This window comes from Peromyscus californicus, unplaced genomic scaffold (assembly GCF_007827085.1).
Source record: "Peromyscus californicus insignis strain IS unplaced genomic scaffold, ASM782708v3 Scaffold_15__1_contigs__length_86483966, whole genome shotgun sequence".
Lineage (NCBI taxonomy): Eukaryota > Metazoa > Chordata > Mammalia > Rodentia > Cricetidae > Peromyscus > Peromyscus californicus.
The window spans coordinates 51199653-51215232 of record NW_026294447.1 but is presented as its reverse complement, the minus strand read 5'-3'; the positions used below and the strand labels follow the sequence as shown (position 1 = coordinate 51215232).

Here is a 15580-nt window from a genome sequence, read left to right as displayed (position 1 = left end):
GTGGCCAAAGCAGAGCAGGTGCTTAGTGAATTAGGTGTTAATCACAGAATTTTTATTAGAACAGTATGAAGCTTTGGATTGGAAAGTTCCAGAATTCTGCTGCCTCTTAGGATGGTGGACAGCAGGACAGAATACCCAGGACTGGATCCCAGTGCTTAGGACTCCGGGCCCCACCTAGGACAGCAGAGAGCTCATGGAAGGCTGAGTCCAGTGAACAACACAGGGTGGGTTCTGGATCCTCTCACAGGCAAACTCTTGAGTTTACTCACTCAACAGGTTTCCAAGGGTGCAGACATGGTGCTGGGCTTCAGAAGTCAAATAGACAAAGAACTGATAGTTTGGTGGAGGGAGACACTTAAGATACAAAATTATAGAAAGCACTTATAATAAGGTGACCTAGGGAGATGGCTCAGTGGTTAAAAGCACTGGCTGTTCTTCCAGAGGACCCAGGTTCAATTCCCAGCACCCACATGGCAGCTCACAACTGTCTGTAACTCCAGTTCCAGGGGATCCGACACCCTTACACAGATGCACATGCAGACGAGACACCAATGCTCATAAAATAAAAATAATAAATCTTAAACAAAAAAAATCAGGTGACCTGGGAAGACCATCCTGATATGGTGACACTGGAGCAGGAGTGAGGGAGCAAGTCCTGTGGAAAACTGAGGCAAGTGCATTCCAGCAAAGGGCAGTGTGAAGGCATCAAGGTAGGCGCATGTGCACTGTGTTTGAGGGACAGCAGTGAGGAGGCCAGTGTGGCTGCAGCCGAGGGTATGGGAGAGAAAAGAGCAGGTAAATTCAGCAAGGACCCAGCAGTTAGGTGACCCTAGGCCTGTAGGGCAGACTCCAAGAGAGACAGAAGGATGCTCGAGGACCTGAGGCAGCTTGTAGTCTGACCTAGCTTACTTACAGAAGTACATCCAGATACGTCCGGTGAAACTGAGTAAGGAGAAGTTTTACCTTAGACTAGCCCATCTAGAAGTGAGGTCATATGTGGACAAAAGTGTCCTGCTCCTGAAAGTGAAGGGCAAGAGTGTAAGGATGTCCATAGAGAGCACAGAGATGGCCCAGTGGGTAAACGTGCTTGCTATGCAAGCAGGAAGACCTAAGTTCGAATCCCAGCACCTATATAAAAAGCTAGGTGCAGCTGTATGAGCTTGTAACCCCAGTGCTGTGGGAGGCAGAGACAGGAAGATCAGCGGGGCTTGCTGGCCACCAGCCTAGCTCCAGATTCAGTGATAGACCCTGTCTCAAAAAAATAAGATGGAGAGTGACAGAGCAGGGCACCCAGTGCCACCTTCTTTTTCTTTTCTTTTCTTTTTTTGTTTTGTTTTGTTTTTTTGAGACAGGGTTTCTCTGTGTAGCTTTGCACCTTTCCTGGATCTCGCTCTGTAGACCAGGCTGGCCTCGAACTCACATAGATCCGCCTGCCTCTGCCTCCCGAGTGCTAGGATTAAAGGCGTGCGCCACCACCGCCTGGCTCAGTGCCACCTTCTATTGACCTCTGCATCAATGCCTGGGTTCATGTAACACCCCCCTGCTCACCAGGGTCCATAGAAACAGTATTACTGGTTGCTGCCTTTTTATTGTAAGACAGATCAGCTGCCCATAGCATTCAAGTGTGGCCACTAGGAGTTACTGGTGCTTCCTGAGGGCCAGATTGCCTCTCTCCAGCCCTCAGGCTCCAACCATATTCAGCGGTGTCTGCATCTACCCAATTCTTACCTGTAATACTGACAGTATGCCTATCCAGTGCCTTAGGGTACCCTGGTGACCTAATGTCAGCCCTCTGTACCAATCTACCACTCCAGAGTCAGGGCCTCCATACTGAAGACCTAGGCATGGTCCCAATGGCACCCACAGAAGCGTGGCTAGAGGGCCAGCACCCCCAGACTCACCAGGCATTGAGAATGGGGACAGGAAGACTGTCTCTACTGTCTCTGGTTCTGGAGGTGGCGGCTGTGGTGGCGGCTGCTGCTCCTGGCCCTGCTGTGGGTCTTCAGGGTTCTCCACAGGAACATTCCCATTCTCCATGTTCTCCTGTCTCCCATTCTGCAGTGGCTTGCTATTAACACCATTGGCCGAGTTGATCAACCTCTGTCGCTGTGGGGATAGGAGGCAACACAGATACCAAGCTGAGTGACATAGAACCATGCAATGCCCTCTTTCTTACAATCTCCCAACTCTTAACAACAGCCATCAGTTGCCTCCCATCCTCGACAACACTTGCTATAGTCGGTCCTTTCCACATGAACCACTCTGGATGTGTGCTAGTATGAAATCTAGCTTCAGTCAGCCGTTCTCCAACAACCATCTTACTACGATGTTGGTCAATGGATCGTCCCGCTGAGTTTCATTCCATGTCTGATGAGGGTGCTCCCCAAAGCCAGCAGTTAGCACCAAACCCATCCCCTTCTCTCCCACCCCCTTTGCCATGGCTAATGACAAAAGCAGCTTTGGTGCCACCCTAGCCTGGCTGGTCTTGCTTGATCTGTGGGCTTCTTTGAACACAGGCATGGACTGAAGACATGTTATGTGAAACTAACAGGGCTGAGGACATAGCTCAGTTGGCAGAGTATCTGCTTAGCACGCATGAAGTTCTGGGTTTGAACCTCACGCTGAATGAGCCAGGCTTGATGGCAAATGATGGAGCCCCAGCACTTGGAGGCTGGAGGCAGTAGGGCAGTAGGATCCTAATCAAGGATTATGCTTGGCTACCTAGTAAGTTTGGGGTCAGTTTGAGCTATAAGGAACCCTATATCAAAAGAAAAAAAAGAAGGAAAGAACAAAAGAAAAGAAATGAAATAAACAGGCCTCATATTCTCTAGAACCTATCTCTCCATTCAGCTGTCTTCTCCTCGTTTCCAGTCATGGCTTATGGATCAGCCCCACAGATCATGGGCATTCCACAGTGACATTCAAATCCTTCCCTACCACTTCAACAAGAGACTTGGGGATGGAGCTGTGGCCCAAACTTCCATAATGGGGTACTCAGCACCCATCCTGGTGGTCTCATGGAGGGCATTACCACTCATAATAAAGGCTCACCCTTGCTCTGAAGACTTCTGAGCCATCCTCATGTAGGTTTGAGACAAAGACTCCTAAGCAAGGAAAAGCATGGTGTGTGTGTGTGTGTGTGTGTGTGTGTGTGTGTGTGTGTGTGTGTGTGCCCGTGCACACATGCATGTTAGGATGAGGGGTACTTCTCAACTTTTTCCCCACAAACAGTCCTTAACCCACCAAAAAGAGCAAAGGCGCCTTTATCTGATAGGCCTAGACACACAGTATTTGGTTAATTAACTGGGATTAAATGAAAAGCCATGCATGAAGTCCCAAACAAACATAAAAAGACCTATTTATGTAGAGATAGAATTTTAAAGGCAGGATCATTGCTCCACAGTAGGATGAAGGTGATAACTGTTATACTTGAGGGCTACAGTTCTGGCTTTACAGAATCAACAGAGAATTACACCCTATCCCACACACATGCACATAATTAAAAATAAAAATTAAAAAAAATCTTGAAAATGACTAAGGAAATGAGACCATAGTGTCACACATGTGCATGCATGCATTTGTGAATGAGTGTGCATGTGCGTGCGTGCATGAGTGTGTGTGTGTGTGTGTGTGTGTGTGTGTGTGTGTGTGTTTACATGTGCATGTTTACGTGCACATACAGATGCAGGTGTGTATATGCAAGTCCAAATATGTAGGTGTGCATGCAATGGTGACCACTCATGTGGAGGACAATGGGTCTCAAGAGCTGTCTGAAATGGAACATGAGTGTTGGGTTTGCAAGTACATGCCAACAGGCCTGGCTTTTTAAATGTGGGTTCTGAGGATTGAACTCAGGTCCCTGTGCTTTTGAGACAAGCCCCTTACTGACTGAGCTATTTCCTCAGAACATCTCAATAAGTAAGTCTGAACTTGGATATTTTGTGGGTTTTGTTCTCCACTGTTCCATCCTATGATGACTGTCCTTAATGTGGTGATATATTGTGTACCCTAATAAAGCTTGCCAGAGGACAGAGCCAGCTACTAGATTGGACATAGAGGCCAGACAGTGGTGGCACACACCATCTGGATCTCTGTGTGTTCAAGGCCATACTGGAAACAGAGCCAGGCAGTGGTGGCACACACTTTTAATCTCAGTACTGGGAAGCACAATGCCTTTAATCCCAGGAAGTGATGGAAGGGCAGAGAAAAGTATATAAGGCCTGAGGAAACAGGAACTAAAGCAGTTCAGCTGAGACTCTTTTGGGTGAGGATTCAGAGGATTTCAGTCAGAGGATTTGTGGAGTTGGTGAGGTAATAGGTGGTGGCTGTGGCTTGCTCTGCTTCTCTGATCTTTCAGCTTTCACCCCAATATCTGGCTCTGGGTTTTTTATTAAAAGACCATCTAAGATTCAAACAACAGTCCTTAAAGTTACTGCTTAGGCCCTGGGCACAACTCTCCAATGCATGCGGATGAAATTTTTAAAACTGGCGGCATCCTGTTCAGGAACCTCAGACAGGAACTGAGGCCAAGGAGATTGAGAGGTTTAGTGGTGGGTATGAGATTAGAACTCACTTCCTTTCTCCTGAGCCCAGCCTCTGTGGCTCTCAGGCTGCCTTACAGAGCAAGGCAACCCCAGCAGCTGAAAACATTTGTGGCACCAACAGCTCGTATTCACAAACTCATCAAAACCTGCTTCTCCGGCCTGGTGTGGTGCACATAACTGTAAGATCAGACCACAGAAGCTGAGGCAGGAGGATCTTGAGTTCCAGGCCAGCCTGGACCACACTGTGAAGTAAAGACTAGCCTAAATTTCTCAAACAAATCAACAACCTCAAATCCATGTATGGTGAAAAACACTATAAAGCCACTGCCCAAGTCTTCTAGAGTTATTTATCACACCCCCAAAGCACCCTGGGGGCAATATTCTCATGCTTATGATAAATGGGCAGGATTCTATAAAATTTCCCTGAAATAAATTTCACTAACATAGACCAGAATGATTTAAAGCCCAGAAAGGCATTTCCCTTGCTTAATGGACTTTCTACACATATGATACATTGAACCACAAATCAAAGCACAAGTGTCCCAAAGAGACACCCTTTAGTCACTGGGAAATAATGCTTTTGCAGACACCCATGTGCTAAGTTCCATCCTCTGGCCACTGCATGCTTCAGAGAATGAGTCTGGCAAGTCCTAGAATGCACTTAGAAAGGAAGGCCCAGAAACAAGTTAGGCTGCTGAGCAGCACACCATATTATCTTTGCAGTCTGGTTGAGTGATATCCAAGTTATGACTACTTTTTCCAAATGAGGAGACACCCAGAATGCCAGGTGTGTCCTGGCATTTGTGTGAAGAGCAAATCCTCAGAGGCCTTCTCCATTCACCAGTGTGGTGGTTTGAAGGCAAATGGCCCTCATAGACTTGTGTTCGAATGCTTGGTCCCCAGTTAGTGGAACTGTTTGGGAAGGATTAAGAGGTGTGGCTTTGTTGCAGGTACATCACTGGGGGTGGGCTTTGACTCCAAGAATGTAGAAGTCTTAAAGAAAAGTGCTGGGTAGGGGGACTTTGGAGCTGGGTCCCCACAAGCTGTCCACTCCCCTGATGTTTTAGGAAGGAATCTGCCTCCAGGAGCTCCTGAGTCCTGCTGCTTCCCCTTTGTGCTGTGACTTGTGCCCCATGGTAAAAAAGATAAAAATGGCTGTTTAAAAAGCCCACACCAGCTAGGCACGCCTTTAATCCCAGCACTTGGGAGGCAGAGCCAGGTGGATCTCTGTGAGTTCGAGGCCAGCCTGGTCTACAGAGCAAGATCCAGGACAGGCGCCAAAACTACACAGAGAAACCCTGTCTCAAAACAAAAAACAAAAACAAAAAGCCCATAGGCCCAGTTTGTCTGTCTGTCTCCCTCCTTCTGTCCGGAACATACCCCTGCCCACTGCTACTTGTGGATTGGGTGTGAGCTCTCAGCTTCTTCTCTAGTTCCATGCCTCCTTGCCTTCTGCCACACTCCCTGCCAGGATGCTGGACTAACCTTCTGACACTGTAAGCAAGCCCCCAATTAAATGCTTCCTTTTATAAATTGCCTTGGTCATGGTGAACAGCAATAGAACACTAAGACAACTGGTGATTCTTCAAGGGTCATAATCCACAGAGAATGGGAGTGTGTTCATGCTTGGTTCCCTAATTAACACTGTGAAGAAACCACCCATACTTCAGGTTCCGCTTTCTCTAATTAGCTCAACTCTAGCAACTGACAAATAGTGAAATACCTCAGATGGGGGTTCCTCCACCTTCTGCTTAAACTTACATGACAAGCCTCTGTAGGCCCCCACCCTTCCTTCCTCCCATGCCTGAGACTCTAGGCAGAGTCCTAAGGGGATAGGGCCCATGGAACTGCCAGACCCACCCAAGATCACTCACTTTCTGCTAGCCAGTGTGCCCAACCTTTTGACATGCAAAATGGTCTTATCATCTGCAAAGTTCATGCTTGAGAACCATGCACTTGAGTTACAAAAAAAAAAAAAATTCATGTTTTAAGCAAGGTTACAATTATGTGCTGGGTTGCATTCATAGCCACTCTCCACCGCATGCAGTCTGAGGGTTACAGGTAGTACCCACGTGCTGGTTAACTTACCTCATTAATTATGATCCTGCTGGCCATCCGTAGTCGGGTTCTGGGCCCAAACTTGTTGGTGATCATGATACGCAGGCCAGCCTCAGGGAAGGTGAACTTGGGAGGGCTGGAGCTCATAATCTCATCCACCATCACCACGGGAGTCTTGCCATAGGGAAGTTTTTCCTTCACTGTAGACCACACCCCATGATCAGTGTTGAATCTTTGGAGGACAGTGCCCTAGTGATAGGGGCTAACTTCCCCTCATGGTCAACATCTTGGGGCTATGCTTGGCAGCTGGTAGCTACTCAGAGACTTGGCTTCCTTCTGAAATACCCATGACTCAGCAAGTTAGACAGAACCAGCAGGTACTTTGCTACCCATGTGCTACATCTGGCCCCTCTAATGGTCGGTGCCTGACTCTCTCAGATCCCTCTTTTCTGGGGTTCAGCCTTGGCTGGCTGCAAGGGTCTTTCAGTGTCTTTCCTAGGACTCACTGGGATAACCTTCCTATGCTATAGACAGGTCCCTGCACCTGTCACTCATGACCAAGTCAGGACCACCACCACCACCCTGATTTTCAGACACTTGGATGAAACTTTCCAAGTCAATAAGGGTCTTTAGGAGTGGGAAATGCTGGGAAACAGAGGACAGTGCCACTGTAACCTTTCCTGGGGTCCTTTTCTCTGTCTTGAAGTGAGTCATCTTCACTGCTACTGGGGTGGCTGCTTCCAATTTTGTTTCCCAGAAGGCAGGCAGGGTGGTCAAGGATTTGGCCCCAGGCCCTAAACTAGATGTCAGGGGTCCTACAAGGAGTCCATTGTCTGAGGACATGCGGCTATCTGGACTCAGTGTCTTAGATGAACCTTGACACCCTCCAAGTGGTTGGCTGCCCTCTCCAACTCGTTCCTTTCCCTTGGGAGACAGAACATAAGGCCCAGTCCTGTGCCTGTGCCCATAGGAGCTTGGCATGGCACTCCATGTTCCAGGGAAAGTAATCAAACCACTCACGAACACAGCACCTTGAAGCAAGTAGCATATCCCCTTGAAGGGGCTAAGAAAACAGGTATGTTCCTCTGCACCCATTACCAGATCCTGTGGCATCCAGCATGAAGAGGTGAGTGACCAAGGAGCAGGTTCAGAGGGCAAAGTCATGCAGAAGTTAATGGTATAAAAATGCACAAAATGCACACACAGCAAACAGCCCAATCCTCCACCCCCCGCCCTAGCAAACACACTCACAAACACTACACCCCACACAGGCAGCAAGGCTCAGCAGACAGGAGGCAGGTGGATTAGAAATAGCCGGAGGCCCATGCGCCTGTCCAAGATGGACACTAACCTCCACAGAGGTGGACAGTGTGGGGCTTGGCTCACGGATTGTGTTTATTGCTTAAAAGCATGTGTTATGGCCAGGATGAGAACAGATTACTTACAATTTAGAAGAAGAGTTAAGGACACAGAGGCCGGCACAGATGGCCACAGGTGGGTTAGCGTGCGGCGGCAGAATCTGGGGGCAGAGCTCTTGCTGGTGATGGGGATGCCGGGGGTTACATGAAGGAGGGTGTTAGTAGCAGGATCCTTTCACAGGGAGCCTCGATGCTCTGGGCTGCCAGAGGGAGGGGCACCAGCAAACCCCTGTAGCAGGTACCACACTCCAATCTGTAGAACCAGCCTCATTACAGGTACCCCACGGAGAGCACTTGGCCTCAAAAGCTTGTGGAGCCGGTGAGGCAGGAGCTATGACCCCTGCCTCCCTTCCCCCATCATGCCCAAGCTGAGAGTAGTAGGCCAGAGGGTACTCAACCGCAAGATGCTTTCCAGGCAGCGCCATCCAAGGCCTGGTATTGCCTTTCCCGTCTCTTTCTAAACTTAGGCCGTGTCTAACACCAGGGCAGCTTGGAAGGGCCCCTTGGGAGCTCTCTGAGCTAGATCAACTTCATCCAGTATGGCAGCTGGTGGCCAGGCAGACTTGGCTGCAAGGCTGTGAACAAGGCCACCAGAGAACCAGTCAGGAGGCTGAAGCCATGAGCTGAGCTACATGGTGTCTAAGAATATTAAAGTACAAAAGGGCTTCTCCCTGCTTCTCCAAATAAGCTGAGCTTCAAGCTTTAGATTTTATATGAGAAATGCAGGGTTGGGGAGAGCAGGTTATTTCCTATTTATTCTTCCTAGAGGCTTGTGTGTGCCAGCCAAGCACCCTACCATTGAGTTACAAGCCCAGCCCAAGGGACTCCTTGAAAGTCAGGAGGCAATTCAGACATCCTCTTCTGTGGTGTGGCTGGAGAGCCACTTGCCAGGGGGCTGAGGATGGCAAAGGAAGTGATGTTATCTCCTGGCAACATTGTTAGACAACCAAAGTGGGAAGTCCTGGTCATCTCAGTCCTGGGGGGCGGTCACTGGGAGCTCTTCCTGCCACTCTATTCAGGGGAAATTATGTTGTAGCAACTTGCAAATGGTCCCAGGGAGTGTCTTCTGGGGATAGTAAAGATCAGATGCAACCCCTGAGTCTACATGTCTAGGTGGAGACCTCCCGAAACCTAAAAATCAAGGCCTGTACCTCATTATCTAACCTTCTGGGACCATTTTCTCCCACGGCCTCCCCTATAAATGCATCTGTTTAATAAGGGGTAAGAGACTCGCTTCTCCCTCAGTCCCAGTGCCTGGGCCAGCTCTGTGATCAGTCTTCCAACTTTCTAGAAGTTACCCTGGACGTAGAGATGGTGGTGTTAAACCTATGAAGTCCTACTGTCTCTGAGCACAAAAGTGATGGAGAGTCACCACAGAGCTCCAGAAATGGGCCATGCATGCGGGCAGCAGGCTTGGAGAGTCTGGACTTCCTAGGAAAGTTTGAGCTGGGGATCCCAGGGTACTGGGAATGGCTCTCACAGGGTACTGGGGTTGGGCTTCACTGCCAGCCTCAGGACAGGAGGCAGCTCTTGGGCAGTTCATCAGGAAGTGGGCGTGTCCTGATTCTCCACTCAGATATTTCTTCTTTGCCAACCAGGTTCAAAGGACCTTCCAGTACCACTTACGTGCTGAGCAGGGCAGTCTCTATCCTGCCAGACTTTGGGACCTGCAATGGGTACCCCCAGAGTCCCTGTGACAATGGAGGTTAAATCCCAAATCATGGCCAGTGTTGGAGCCTCCCCCTTAGTGGATGGTGTCCCACAACCTGCTCCCTGTGACGCCTGCTTGGAATTTAGGAAACACCATGTGTAACACCTTCGTCTCCATGATGTAGGCTTCCTTGGTTCTCTCCCTCATGAGTGTGCCTCCAGTGGCTAGAGTGGGTTCCCCTGAATTGAAAACCCTCTCCTGTCTCAATGGGTTTCCTCCTTCCACGTAGAAAGATGTGTCATTCAGTACAGCATCTGTGGCAAGTGCCTTCCTCTTAGGAAAACCCAAGACAGGACAGGAGACACTTGTGCAAAACGTATCCGAGAGGAAACTTCTGCCTTGCTCTGCCCAGGACAGAGGCTGCAGAGGGCCGAGGAACACAGGTTCCTTAGCTACCAACATAGGCAAGGAGAACCTCTGAGACCACCCACTCCTGATATGACAAGCAAGTTAAAGACCCCTATGAAATGTTGAGACTTGCCTGGGGCATTGAGAAATAAGGGTGGAGGATGCCTGAAGTGGACCAAGGATGTCACATAGCTTTGGATTTCCTTTTCCTAACACAAGCACCATTCAGGCTTTAATGCTGGTCTAGATGGGACAGCTGTCCCATGGTGGGGGTGTTACCTGACAGCTGGCTGGATTATTAAGAATTGAGGCTATTCCCAAGAAAGCAGCTCTCAGATCAAGAAAATTCAAAGGCTGTGATCAAGAAGACAGGGCCTGGCTCCAGAGGCTCCCAGTTCCCAGAGGAGCCAGGGTCATGAAGCTGCTTTTAGGAGTGGGCCTGCCACCAGGCCTCTGGGTTGGGCTGGGCTGCCTGTGAAGCTCTGAGGCTGTCCCTTTAGGTAAGTGTTTGCAAGCCTAGGAGTTGACACTTTTCAGGATGGATTTCTCAGGGACAAGGCCTGGTACTTGAGATGCACAGGAGGCCTAGGTTCTGTCACTTAAGCTTCCTATTCTGGGCTTTTCTCTTGGGCAACAACATTGCATCTCTAAAGTCAATCAGGCTTCCCACCTGCCTCTGGAAGCATGGGAAAATGTCAATGATTTAATTCATGTTTTTTTTTTTTTTCCTTTATAGGAATTTCCCCTTCTAGCCTTTCTTATTTAAGTGAATGTTAATCTGAGCAACATCTCAATGTGGGTCTTCTTTTCTCATTTGGGGTGTGCATGACTAAAGGTTGATGGTAACAGTGTGTGTGTGTGTGTGTGTGTGTGTGTGTGTGACTGTTCTGTGTGTCTATGTAAGAGTGGCTTCCACAAGGGTCCACAGCTCCTGTCTGCTCAGCCTTACCTTGCCCCAGCAATGGCACAGAAGGGTCGTCATAGCTACCATCATAGAGGTCATTACCATCTTCCAGCTCGCTGCTGACTGGGTTACCATTTGCAATGCTCTTTTGTTTGGTTGTGAAAAACGTCTGCATCTTCATATTGTATCTGTGAGTCAGGTAAGGCAGGAGGTCAGAGCAGTGGAATGGGGGATTCTCACCCTCCCAGGTGGGTGGTGTACCAGGCATACAGTGAACAGGGCGTTGGGCATGGACGGTAACCAGGGAGGCTCTCTAACGGAGTTGAAGGGGTTTCTCAGCAGGAACGTTGGGATCATGTGTGGTCTGGAGGCACCTGCTTCTACTGGGCTATAGTGCCCTCCTGGGGGTGTCAGAAGCCTTACAGCCAAATGCATTTAGTGCTTCGTATGAGCTTATCCTAATAAAAGCAGTTCAGTCCAAGCAGCAGGACAGATGCAAAGGTGGCATCACCACCATGCCTTTTCCCTCCCCCAAAAGCAACTGTTGCTCAAGTGGCTGCTTGGTGACCATCTACCTCCCATGTCATTCATGGCCAGCACAGCCATCCCCTGAGAGAAGAGAGTGACTCTCCATCTCTAAGCCTCTCTGCTGGCTGTTCACTAAAAAGCTGTTGATGGGCAGTCACTGAGGAATTCTCGAGCTGCTGGACACTTTAATTCTCCACTTTAGAAAGTATATTTTGTGAAATATTTATACAATACTATGTTTTATATAAAGGCGAGGACCTTCATAACACCCATGGTGTTGTCTTTTTAATTACATGAGAGAAGAGAAACCTGCATGTAGCTAGGCTCATGAGTATTCATAAGTAGTTATTTTTTGTTATAGTTATGTGCGTATACACACATACGTATGTATTATATATACACACACACATATATATATATATATAATTTATAATTATAGTTATTTCCTATGTTCTAAGAACACACTTTGGTGATGCTGACTATATTTACTACTATACAATCATCACTAATATTTACCCAACTTTTTTTATCATCCCAACAGCAAGCCTACACCCATTAATCAGTCCTCATCACTCCAGCCTCTCACTGACCTCTAATCTATGTTGTCTCCACAGACTTGACCCTTTGGGATACCGTGTGAACACTGGATTATATCTAACATTGGCCTTTGGGTAATAGCCATTTTATATATACATTTGGTGAGTTTTTAAAAGTTCATCTGTACTAAGGCATGTGTCAGAATTTCATCTTTGAGGCTGTCTAGTCTTCCTTATGGGTCGTTTTAAGGTAGTTCAGACTCAAGCAGCTTCCCAAGTGGCTCAAGGTTTCCCAACCCAGAATAGAGTGCTTGCACCCCCAGAATTATGAGTGGGGTTCTGTTGCCAGAATAAGCAGTGGCCCCGAAAAGTGGCATCTGATAAACCCTGGGCAGAGGTTAAGTTGAGTCTTTTGAGAATGGTATTGTTACTAGATTTATTGAAACAGCAAAAGAGTGGTTACCCTGGCGCAGAGGAGTTGCCCAGAGCAGGGAGGGACACAGGTCTTTGCTGGGGATTCATTTTCAGAAAGCAGTGTCTATTTGCCCTACATCAACCACCCAACATTGTCCCCTAATTTGGGAATGGACTACACCAGTGTCTGAGCCAGTACCCCACACTGGATGCCCTGAATGATGTACACTAGAGAATGAAGGCTTCCCCAAAGGAACTGGAAGATGGGATGGAGGATATTCCCTGTTCTGACCAAAGACATGAGTAGGATATGAAGGAAAGGGTACCTCCAGGTCTCAAGGAAGGGGAGAGGCCACTTACTTCATGATAAGAATATAAAACACATACAAGATGATGAGCACCAGGCCTTCCCACCTTGGAGAGATAAAGGAGAGTGTGGTTAGAATGCAGGAGGTCATGGTGCCCGCAAGCTGGGGCTACATGGTCAAGATTAGTGGCAAGGTAGGATACCCTTGCTTTTCTGTCCCTGAGATTCAGGTGGGACATCCCAGCATAGGGATGTTTAATCATAGAGAGTCCTCTTGGTAACTGAGAGAAGGCTGGGTCTGGTTCTTCTCAATCATAGTGGTCTCCAGAACTCAGGAGAACCCCACCCCCAGCTATCACTCCCAGATGCCAAATCCCATGGCCTTAGCCCTAAGAGAACGTAGGCCCACTCAAGAGTCTGTTCAGGGACAAGAGGCTATGGGAGCAGGCAGGAAAAGCTCAACCCCTGGATGAGGGGCATGGTGGAACACAGAAGCCTCTGGGGCCATCCACTAGCACAGTGTGGTACTGTCTTTTGGGAACATTCTACCACTGCTGTCTTGTGGATATAGTCCAACCCCACAAGTTATGTATGTGGGGAGTGGGGTTGCATCTGTGATCACAAACTTGAGAAGCCACACAGTTTTTACTTCTCTGACAATGTGCTGAAGTCTCTGCATACTGAGCTTGGCCAGTCATTCTGGGAGCCCATCCTTTGCTAACATGCAGCCCATGGGCCAGAAATGGACCTATAGATCATCTCAGTATGACTATCCCAAGCCACCCACAGCTGAAGAAATTAGACCAGGGGTGGCCTTTAACTAGGGCTCTCTGGGTGCTGGGCATAAAGCTACTCTTGTCGAGCAACTGATGTTCTTAGTGGTCATCTGAGTGTATTCTCAGAAGTTGTCACCTACAGGATGCATATTCTGGACCATGTCAGTGACCAGGCAATTGTGTGGCATATGAACTGAGATGCCAACATACCCCATGGAGGAGGGTAGAAGAATCAACTTATTCTTCAGAAGTTTGTACTTCATGAATTTCAATTACGAAAGTCAATTCCAAAAATAAAAAAAAAAGAAAGTAAATTCCTATTTAGTGTCACAAAGATGAGCAAGTCCTTGTATTTTCTTACAAAAATTATTTTAAAAAATTTGCTGATTTTGGTGTGTATGCACATGGTATACGTGTGTGTACATATATATATGTGCATACAGATGCACACCCACATGCACGTGAGGCCAGAGGTTGTTACTGGGTGGCTTCCCCAATCATTCTCCACTTTATTTTTTGAGACAGGGTCTCTTACTGAAACTGGAGCTCACTGATTGGGCCAGACAGGATGGCAGAGAGCCCCCAGTGATCCGCCTGTCTCTGCCTCTCCAGTGCTGGGATTAGGATGTGTGCTCCCATACCGGGCTTTTCATGTGGGTGCTGGGGATCTGAACTCAGATCCTCTCTGCTTGTGAGGCAGGTATTTCCCAGCTCCTTGATTTTTATAGTAAGACCTTTAAGTCCCCTGAGCTTGATTCTTCTACAAGTCATAAGGGAGGGATCTGCATGACATGCCTTTGTCTCAGTGGCATCTGAGACCCTATCCCTCACTCACTGCCTTGCCAGGGCACCTCTGCTTCTTTTCCCTCCCAGAAACAGACCCACAACCAGATCCTTCCTCACTCTTGCTTATCTTCATGTAAAGTAGGATTGCCCTCATTAGTTTTATGTGTATCTTGATAGCAGCTGGGCAGGTACCTTAGGGGAAATGATTCTTGTCACTCTAATAGGAGACAAAGGCAAGGCTGGTTAGAATGATAGCCCCATCATTTCCATAAGCTAGCAAATCTATGCTTGCAAAAATAAATCTGAAAATGATTTGGTAACCAACTGGCAATTAACAACAACAACAACAAAAATGTTAAAAACTTACCACACAATTTCTTCATCGTATATGAACTAGAAAGCAAAGAAAACAAAGGGATACACTTATTACAAGGGAACATGTGCTTCTGCCCACTGGCTCAGTGTGGTCATCCCAAGAGAGCTGGCCTGTATTTTCTTATAGCTCAGGTAGTTGCTGGGGCAGACCTGGCAGGAGCTTCCCCTGCTATGAGAACAGAGTTGCTAAAATTCAAGAGAATTCAGAGAAGACAGCTATACAACTATGCCTACATGTATGTCACACGTCTGTGGCTTTGGGGCTAGTTTTCTTAAAAAACAAAGAGTGACCAGCTGTCTAAATGAAGGCTGTGCGTGTGTGTGTGTGTGTGTGTGTGTGTGTGTAGGAGAAAAGTGGTAGAGGGACAATGATGTAATTCAACACATAGGCTAATCTTAAGTTCCAACTTGCCTGGCTTCAGGGTACCCAGATAGTTTGTAGAATATTATTTCTGGTGTGTCTGTGAGGGTGTTCATGGAAGGGACTGGCATTAGAATCAGTGGACTGAGAAAGGAAGATCTACCTTCATTCATGATGGGTGGACACCATAAATTAGCTGAGGACTCAGAGTAAAAAGGCCCAAGGATGGTCACTATGACCCCATTCCCTCTCCTTCCAGGTTCAGCCTTTTAACTCTACAACTTATACCAGTTGGTGCCATGGTTTCTCAAGCCCTTGGCCAGCTTACAGGTGGCATGGTCTAAGATCACTTGAGCCCATTCCTCAATACATCTCCATCCATCCATTCATCTGTCCTTCCACCCATCAGTCCATCTACCCATCTCTCAGTCTATCCATCCACATCTACCTACTACTTCATCTATTGGTCTCATATTAGTTTTTTTTTTTCTGCACAACCCCAACTAACATGCCT

At 47.8% G+C, this 15580-nt stretch overlaps 1 protein-coding gene across 2 annotated transcripts in view; it reads right to left on the bottom strand.

Annotated features, from left to right (window-relative positions):
* Slc24a4 (solute carrier family 24 member 4) overlaps window positions 1–15580 on the bottom strand; it is a 149282-nt gene that overhangs the window by 32971 nt on the left and 100731 nt on the right. Inside the window, exons 8-12 of one of the 2 annotated variants that reach the window (XM_052738822.1) lie at window positions 14698–14723; window positions 12822–12875; window positions 11029–11171; window positions 6633–6802; window positions 1902–2106 (exon numbers count right to left, since the gene is read on the bottom strand). In XM_052738822.1, coding sequence (XP_052594782.1) covers window positions 1902–2106; window positions 6633–6802; window positions 11029–11171; window positions 12822–12875; window positions 14698–14723 — 598 coding nt within the window. The remainder of the gene's footprint in view (window positions 1–1901; window positions 2107–6632; window positions 6803–11028; window positions 11172–12821; window positions 12876–14697; window positions 14724–15580) is intronic. The other variant, XM_052738823.1, reaches the window with a different exon arrangement.